General features: G+C 42.3%; 1 protein-coding gene and 1 pseudogene across 3 annotated transcripts in view; one reads left to right on the top strand and one right to left on the bottom strand.

Moving 5' to 3' along the window:
- Positions 1 to 8,877, bottom strand: part of NASP (nuclear autoantigenic sperm protein (histone-binding)) — a 29,760-nt gene that overhangs the window by 15,162 nt on the left and 5,721 nt on the right. For all 3 annotated transcript variants that reach the window (XM_014529225.1, XM_014529224.1, XM_005881272.2), the window contains exons 2-3: positions 4,379 to 4,429; positions 2,166 to 2,276 (exon numbers count right to left, since the gene is read on the bottom strand). In XM_014529225.1, the coding sequence (XP_014384711.1) occupies positions 2,166 to 2,276; positions 4,379 to 4,429 (162 nt within the window). The remainder of the gene's footprint in view (positions 1 to 2,165; positions 2,277 to 4,378; positions 4,430 to 8,877) is intronic.
- On the top strand, positions 2,564 to 4,371 carry LOC106723904 (annotated as a pseudogene).

Below are 8,877 nucleotides of genomic sequence, written 5' to 3'. Positions count from 1 at the left end.
AAAAAAAAAAAGAAAAAAAAAAAAACTCCCCAAAAAAAAAAAAAAAAAAAAAAAAAAAAAGGCTACAGGAGTTCATTACCACCAAGCCGGCATTACAAGAAATGCTTAAGGGATTGCTGAGAAGAAAAGAGAGAAAAACCTAGCCATACAGAATTAAAATGGCAATAAATAAGTACCTATCAATAATAACCCTAATTGTAAATGGATTAAATGCTCCCATCAAAAGGTGTAGGGTGGGTGAATGGATACAAAAACATGACCCAACTATATGCTGTCTACAAGAGATCCACCTCAAACCAAAAGATACACACAGGATGAAAGTGAAGAGATGGGAAAAATTTTTCCATGTCAATGGAAAAGAAATAAATAAATAAATAAAAGCTGGAGTAGCAATACTCATATTCGACAAAATAGACTTTAAAAGCATCATGCTAAGCCCTGCCAGGTTGAGCAGTTAAGTGTCAACCCAGGAACAAAGAGGTCACCAGCTTGGTTCCTGGTCGGAGCATATGCCCAGGTTACAGGCTCCATCCCCAGTGTGGAGCATGCAGGAGGGAGCCTATCAATGATTCTCTCATCATTGATGTTTCTATCTCTCTCTCCCTCTCTTAAATCAATAAAAACATATTTAAAAAAAAAAAAAGCAACTGGACTTAAAAAAAATTTAAGAAAGCATCATGCTAAGCAAAATAAGCCAGTCGAAGATAAATATCATATCATTCACTCATTTGTGGGATATAATGAACAACATAAACTGATGAACAAAAATAGAGCCAGAGGGGGGGAAAATATACTAGAATATAATAGAAGTAATACTGTTATTTGCATATTTTTTATATTTCCTACAACTTTTGTGATATACTATGTCAAACAGTTTTGGTAATATTATTATACTTAAAATCTTTTTATTCTTGGAATATTAATGTTCCTTGCATGTAACATCATATTTAAAATATATAGAAGCAGGTCTAATTAAGCAAGTTCATTCTATATCTATAAAAGGCTAAGTTGAATCGCACGTGCGCAATACATATAAAGCTCTCGCTGGCACCAATTGCACGTGTGTATTTTGATCTGTCATTGTCAATAGTGAATTTGGTTGACACTTCTATTAAAGAGAAAAGGTGAATAGCGATATTAAAATATTTCTTCTAATTAATTTTCTTTCAATGTGGACGAATCTGTGCACTGGGCCACTAGTGTTAACAATAAGCTAATTAAGAAAGCTGACAGACTTCCATTGCTACTGGTAATGATATCTTAGAGGGAACTAGTGCTTCAATCAATCTTGAAGCACTAAAGCTAACCTGTTTCCCCAAGATACCTATAGATACACTAGAGGCCCGATGCACGAAAATTCATGCAAGAGTAGGCCTTCCTTCCCCTGGCTACAGACACCAGCTTCCCTCAGGCACTTGGGACTTGGGCTGGCTTCCTTCCCCGCCCCAGTTTCACCAGGAAGGATGTCCAGTCTAATTAGCATATTACCTTTTTATTATTATAGAAGATAGATATGATCACCTGGTGGTAATTACCAACTTGCTAACAGAACAGATAACAAAGTGATAAGAGTATGAAAAATACTGTGCTAATAATAATATTAATGGTAGGGTGACCAACCATCATGGTTTACTTGGGATTGAGTTTATCCAGATACAGAATTTCCAATGCTAAGTCCTAACCGGTTTGGCTCAGTGGATAGAGTGTCGGCCTGCGGACTGGGGGATCCCGGGGTCAATTCCGGTCAAGGGCATGTACCTTGGTTGTGGGCACATCCCCAGTAGGGGGCGTGCAGGAGGCAGCTGATCGATGTTTCTCTCTCATCGATGTTTCTAACTCTCTATCCCTCTCCCTTCCTCTCTGTGAAAAATCAATAAAATATATTTTTTTAAAAAAATTTTCCAATGCTAAAAATGGAAAAGTCCTGCAATTAACCAGGACAAGTTGGGCACCCTAATTAGCAGTGACTAGAAAACAGATTACCTTACTCAGGAAAATCAAAGGCTACAATTGCTCAATTATATGTAGATTTTATATTTATAGAACTTGTACATGAAAAATAATCTTTTTAAACTCTTACACTTGATTTTTCTCATAAAACAACTTCTTATGACTCAAGTTTATTAGAAACATAGGATTACATTTTAGCAAAACACAGTACTTACAAAAGACTAGCTGCTTCCTGGAAAGCATTGACAGCTGCTGGAATATCCCCCATCACCAGATGCTTCTGTCCTAAGCCCAATAGCTTCTTAGCTTCACTATCCACATCCAAACTGCCAGAAAAAAATTTTTTTATGTGTTAAATACTTTTAAAGTCAATATTTCTTGAAAGCCTACTACATTTAAACCATAATTTCTTTAAGCCTGTGAACTACTCTGCAAGGCTAAGCTAACTCACATTTATCACTAAAAAAGCAAAAGTTATCTTGCTTTTCCTTAAATGGGAAAAAACATTCTGGTAAGATTCTGAGGCAACATTCTCAGAATTCGACTAGGATATTTCCTCTGAAAGGTTTATCTACTCACTACCAACAAATAAACTTGGTTTCCATGATTGTGGATGGAAGCCTCCCCCAAAGATACTGGCATTGCAGGAGCTGTAGGAGGCCCTGGAGTTGGCTTGGCTGCTGTGTTCCAGCTAGCGGTCCAATTTTTGAACTAGCAGGCCCTGCCAAAGTGATTGAGGACCCTCCAAGCAGGTAATGACTCCACAGGGAAAAGGTATTGTCACAGCTTTTGCAGCCACTGCCAGCGTTGCTGGAACCCCAACTCAGTAGCCACGGGTCCAGGGGACTACCCACACATTTGTGGGCTGGGCAACACCCCCCTCCAGGCATTATGGCTACTCTACCTGGTATGAGACCACCCATGAGCCCATCAATTAGGCTAGCCCCATCCCTCCACCCCACCCCTGCGTAAGGGACACCAACAGACATGTCTCCTCCTGGAATGAGACCTCCTCCCCCACGAATGCATCCACCAAGACCCTAGAATACTATTGGTCCTTGGTCACTCCTTTCCTACAATGTGTTTTGTGAAACTAGAATGTTTGTGAGCTTCTGTCCCCTCTTTACTGCATTAATATATGCTAATAAATGCATGGAGCAATAAAAAAAAAACAACACATGAAAATATTCTATAGGAGGATTAAATAAAATTTGAAACAGTGATTCTCAACCTAAGTGAGCTTAAGAATTATCAGGAAGTTTTCCCAACACACAAACCTGAATTCTATCTGAAGCTAAACAAATAAAATCTCTAGGGATGCAACTCAGGCACCTACCTTTTGGATAAGCTTTACACTTATTACCTCTGCTTAAGAACCATGGTCACATCAAGATGGGGAAGTTATATGGAAGTAGATGTGGGCTCAAAATAAAATTTAAAACTTTTAAACTAAAATAACAAAATAGAAAATAGTAACCTTACAACAAAGAAATCTGTATCAGCAGAAATAAAAAAAAGAATAGGTTAACTTTTGTTAGTCATGTTGTATAAGGAATAAGAAGCATAACTAAACTTTCAATCCTAGTATTTTATTCAAATGCAAAAAAAACACATCATTGTCTAGACACCATAGTCTGATTTACAAATAAGTACCTTAATATTTGGTCTTATTTGTTACCTATTAAACATAATGAAACTGACTCCTCCCCATGGCTGCCTGGACCAGGAAGGGGAAGCCCTTTTAAGCTTGTAGAAATTTTAGATGTCAAGAACATTCCCTGTGTACCTACGCAGTATTATATAGTTCATTAGTATATATTGTGGCTAGCCTTGGACATCTCTTGTTAACTAGGAGAATTAGAATATGCACATATAGCCCTCACTAGTTTGGCTCCGTGGATAGAGCGTCGGCCTGCGGACTGGAAGGTCCTGGGTTCGATTCCATTCAAGGGCACATGCCCGGGTTGCGGGCTCAATCCCCAGTAGGGGGTATGCAGGAGGTAACTGATCAATGATTCTCTCTCATCATTGATGTTTCTATCTCTCTCTCCTCTTCCTTCCTCTCATGTGATGTTGGAGTATCTTGGTGACTTTAGGACAGGTTCCATTGTAGGTATAATTACACAAAGCTAAGAATCCATAAAAGAACAGCCAGAGAAGGAATTAAAAATAGGATTTTATGTGAGAGTATCCACCCTAGATCCTGAAACAAATAGCAACAGCAGCAACTGAGCAGAGCCTAGAACATAAAAACCCAAACACAACTGACATCAATGTGAACAAAGTTGAGATCAACTATGTAAAACATCATACATACCATTAAGAAGGCTTTCAAAACACTAAATAAAGTACGTGTAAGTTGCAAAAAACCCCACAATAATGAATTTAATTAGATACAAACCTAACTGTACCAGGTAAATAATCTTACCTCCCCACTTTATCTGCAGAGGTAGAAGGAGCAGGAGCATCATCTTCAATTCTGTAATGAAAAAATAAGGAGGGAAAGGTAAATATGTGGATAAGAGCATCAGTCAGCCCGCAGACTGAGGGTCCCAGGTTCGATTCTGGTCATGCCTGGGTTTCAGGATTAAACCCCAGTAGGAGGCATGCAGGAGGCAACCTTCCTCTCTGAAAACAATAAAAATATAATTTAAAGAAAAGAAATATGTAGGCCCTGGCCAGGTAGCTCAGTTGGCTAGAGCACCATCCTAATATACTAAGATTGTGGGTTTCATCTTTGGTCAGGGCACACACAAGAAGCAACCAATGGCCTGGCCAGTGTGGCTCAGTTGGTTGAGTGTCATCCTCTGCACTAAAAGGTTGCTGGTTGGGTTCCCCAGTCAGGGCACATACCTGAGTTGTAGGTTTGATCCCTGGGTTGGAACACTTTCATAAGGGAACTGATCAATGTTTCTGTCTCTCCCTTCCTCTAAGAATATCCTCAGGTGAGGTTTAAAAAATAAAATGTCACAGCTTAAAAAAATAACAATAAAAGGGAAATTGATAAACTAGACTTTCTATAAAAAATAATTAACCAATGACCCATGCACCAGGTTACTGGTTTGATTCTTGGTCAGGGCACATGCCTGAGTTTGGGGCTAGATCACCCCAGCAGAGGAGGATGCAGGAGACAGCTTAATAATATTTTTCTCCCTTTTTCTCTAAAATAAATAAAAACATTTTTCAAAATATTTTTAATTGATTTTTTACAGAGAAGGAGAGGGAATAGAGAGTTAGAAACATCGATCAGCTGCCTCCTGCACACCCCCTACTGGGGATGTGCCCACAACCAAGGTACATGCCCTTGACCAGAATCGAACCGGGACCCTTCAGTCCGCAGGACGACACTCTATCCACTGAGCCAAACCAGTTAGGGCTAAATAAAAACATTTTAAAAATAGAATCAACCAATGAATGCATAAATAGGTGGGCCAACAAATTGATGTTTCTCTATTTAAGAAAGCTAACAGAAACAAATCTCTCTATATATAAAAAGCCAGCGACCAGAATGACTGGTCACTATGACGCCCACTGCAGCCAGTGAACTGGCCTGATCCAGGGGTAGGGCCAGTGGCCAACCTCCTGCAGCCCCTCCCCCTGCCCGGTCCCACCCCAGATGGCCCCCACCACGATCCGCCCACAGCCCCTCCCCACAGCCAGCTCCATCCTGATCTGCCCCACCACTCTGATCAGGGGCAGGGCCAGCCAGCCAACCACCCATGGCCCCTCCCCACAGCCAGCCCCACCCCTGATCAGCACCCACCACCCCAATTGCTCCCTAACACCAATTGGGAGTGGGGCTGGCCAGCCAACCTCCCATGGCCCCTCTCCTGGCCGCTGACCCCTGGTCAGCCCTCCACCCCATTTGGGGGGCAGCCGGCCCATCGCCCACAGACACAGCCCCCGCCCCGCAATTGGGCCTGCCGGCCAATTGCCTGCGGCACCTCCCCCGAGCTGGCCTGGCCCTGATGGGGCGGGCTGGCCAGCCAACCTCCCACCATCTCCTCCTCCTGAAAAGGCCTGGCCCCAATCTGCCCCACCTGTAAATGAATTTGTGCATTGGGCCTCTAGTATAATTTAATATAGTCATATGAGCTACCATTAAAAGCCCAGCATGGGCCCTGGTGGGTCAGTCTGGCTCAGTGGATAGATTGTCAGCCTATCTGAGGCATCCCGGGTTTGATTCTGACTGGGGGCACGTGGCTGGTGTGCGGGCTCGGTCCTCGGTGGGGGGCGTGCAGGGGGCAGCCGATCAACGATTCTCTCTCATCATTGATGTTTCTATCTCTCTCTCCCTCTCCCTTCCTCTCTGAAATCAGTAAAAAATTTTTAAAAAGCTCAGCATGATACTAAAATCTTTTTTATTTTAATATATTCCTATTGGTTTTATATAATTAATTTTTTAGTTCAGAGAGGGAGAGAGAGATAGAAACATCAACCATATAAGAATATTGATTTGCTGCCTCCTGCACACCCCACACTGGGGAGCCTGCAACCTGGGTACGTGCCCCAACTGGGAATTGAATGTTGACCTCCTGGTTCATAGGTTGACACTCAACCACTGAGCCACTGCAGCCTATCAAATTTAATCCTACTCATTCAATTCTCTGTTAAACATTTATTTGCTAGGTATGAGGCATACTATAAATAAGACAGTCACATAGTAGATTCGAGTTTACAATCAGATGAAAGAGAATGCAGTATTTGTTATAATGTGATATATGCATTCTTGGCAAGCCTCACATTCTACAAAACTGCTCACTAAAGTTGTTGTGTTTTTAAATAAAGAAGCAGTTTCCCAGAACATTCATTTGTTGAGTCCTAATTTGGCGAGAGAGAGGAAGGGAGAGGAGGAGGACAGAGAGAAACATTGATCTGTTGCCTCCAGTACATACACAGACCCCGGACACCCACAATCTAGGTATGTCCCTGACCAAGAATCAAACCCACAACCTTTTAGTGTAATGAACTATACTCCAACTAACTGGGCCACCCAGCCAGACTGATTCAGCAGGTCTACGATGAGGCCCAGGATTTGCATTTCTAACAACTTCCCTATACTCCTTGGTTTTAGACTCTCACTCTAAGAATCACTGAATTAGAACAAAAATTATAAACTGACTAGAGGTCCAGTGCACAAAATTCGTGCATGGGTAGGGTCCCTAGGCCTGGCTGGCGATCAGGGCCAGCTTGGGCCTTCCTTCATTCCACGCCGCCCCCTGGTGGTGAGCACACATCACGGCGAGCGATCGAACTCCTGGTCGAACCCCCGAGGGGACATATTAGCCATTAGCCCTTTATTATGAGAGAGAGAGAGACAGACAGACAGACAAGTGCATGTCCTATCCGGGTCAGAGAGACAGGTTATCCAGTGTTTTTTTTATGTTAATTATAATAGTTCTATGTTTAAAACTATGAAGATATCACATAGAAATCTGACTTGATTCTCTTGAAAAATCATCACGTAAAATATAAATCCAGCAAAGTACTAGAGAAAATTATGGTTGAAATACTTTGTGATGCATCTGGAGAAGGCCTTTTTTTTTTTTTTTTTTAAATATATTTTATTGATTTTTTACAGAGAGGAAGGGAGAGAGATAGAGAGTTAGAAACATCGATCAGCCGCCTCCTGCACATCCCCCACTGGGGATGTGCCCGCAACCCAGGTACATGCCCTTGACCGGAATCGAACCCGGGACCCTTGAGTCCGCAGGCCGACGCTCTATCCACTGAGCCAAACCGGTTTCGGCGAGAAGGCCTTTTTAAACTCAGAAACCATGAAAGATTAATTCTATTCCACCTAGTTAATTTTACAAAAGGTCAACTTAGCACAGGTATGGCTCAGTGTTTGAGCATCAACCCATGCACCTAGAGGTTACTGGTTCGATTCCTGGTCAGGGTTCATGCCCTGGGTTTCTGGCTTGATCCCAATAGGCAGCTGATAGTGCATGCATGAGGCAGCTGACTGATGTTTCTATCTCTCCCTCAAAATAAATAAAAACTTTTTTTAAAAGGTCAACTTAGCATATATATACAGAATCTCAGCAATCAACATGGAAAAAAAGCCCAAGATTAAAGGATACACATTCACAGAAAACACGAACTGCTCAAACATTTGAAAACATGTTCAGGCTCCTTAAGAGAATCACAGGCCCAGACACTGTGGTTCAGTGGTTGAGCATCGGCCTATGAACCAGGAGGTCATGATTCAATTCCGGTCAGGAAACACGCCTGGGTTACAGGTTCCATCACCAGTGAGGAGCAGGGGACTAATCCTTGCAAATAGGGATTATTACTTTATATTATTAATAGAGGACCGGTGCACGAAATTCATGTGCGCGGAGGTGGGGGGGGGGCAGTTGTCCCTCAGCCTGGCCTGTACCCTCTCCAATCTGGGACCGCTGGCTCCTAACCACTCACCTGCATGCCTGCCCCTAACCACCTCTGCCTCACCCTGCAACTGGGACCCAGGCTGGCTTCGCCTACGACAGCCGCAGGGGACTGCAGGGCGGGCAGCTTGTTTCTCTCCAGGCCACAGCCTGGCTGGTCTCCATTCTTCTCTTGCGAGCTCATTTGTGCCTGGCTGGTCCCCATCCCTCTCTCCCCAGTGTTGAGTGTCTGAGTCTAACTATTTGCATATTAGCTCTTTATTATATAGGATTTATTAATTATTATATTATTTTCTATACAAACAATCATAAAGGTACTTGTGCCTAATCCTATACCAGTACAGTTCATTACAATGTTATTCACTATAGCACTGTTTATAATAACTAAATACTGAAACAACTCAATTGTCCAGCCATAGTGAACTTGTTATGAGAATAGAATACAATGAAGCCATTAAAAAAATTAAGGAAATGCTCTGGCCAGTGTGGCTCTGATGGTTGGGGCGTTGTTGTCCATATACCAAAGTGTCAAGTATAC

Source organism: Myotis brandtii, unplaced genomic scaffold (genome assembly GCF_000412655.1).
Source record: "Myotis brandtii unplaced genomic scaffold, ASM41265v1 scaffold674, whole genome shotgun sequence".
Taxonomy (NCBI): Eukaryota; Metazoa; Chordata; class Mammalia; order Chiroptera; family Vespertilionidae; genus Myotis; species Myotis brandtii.
This window is presented reverse-complemented; position numbering and strand designations above follow the sequence as displayed.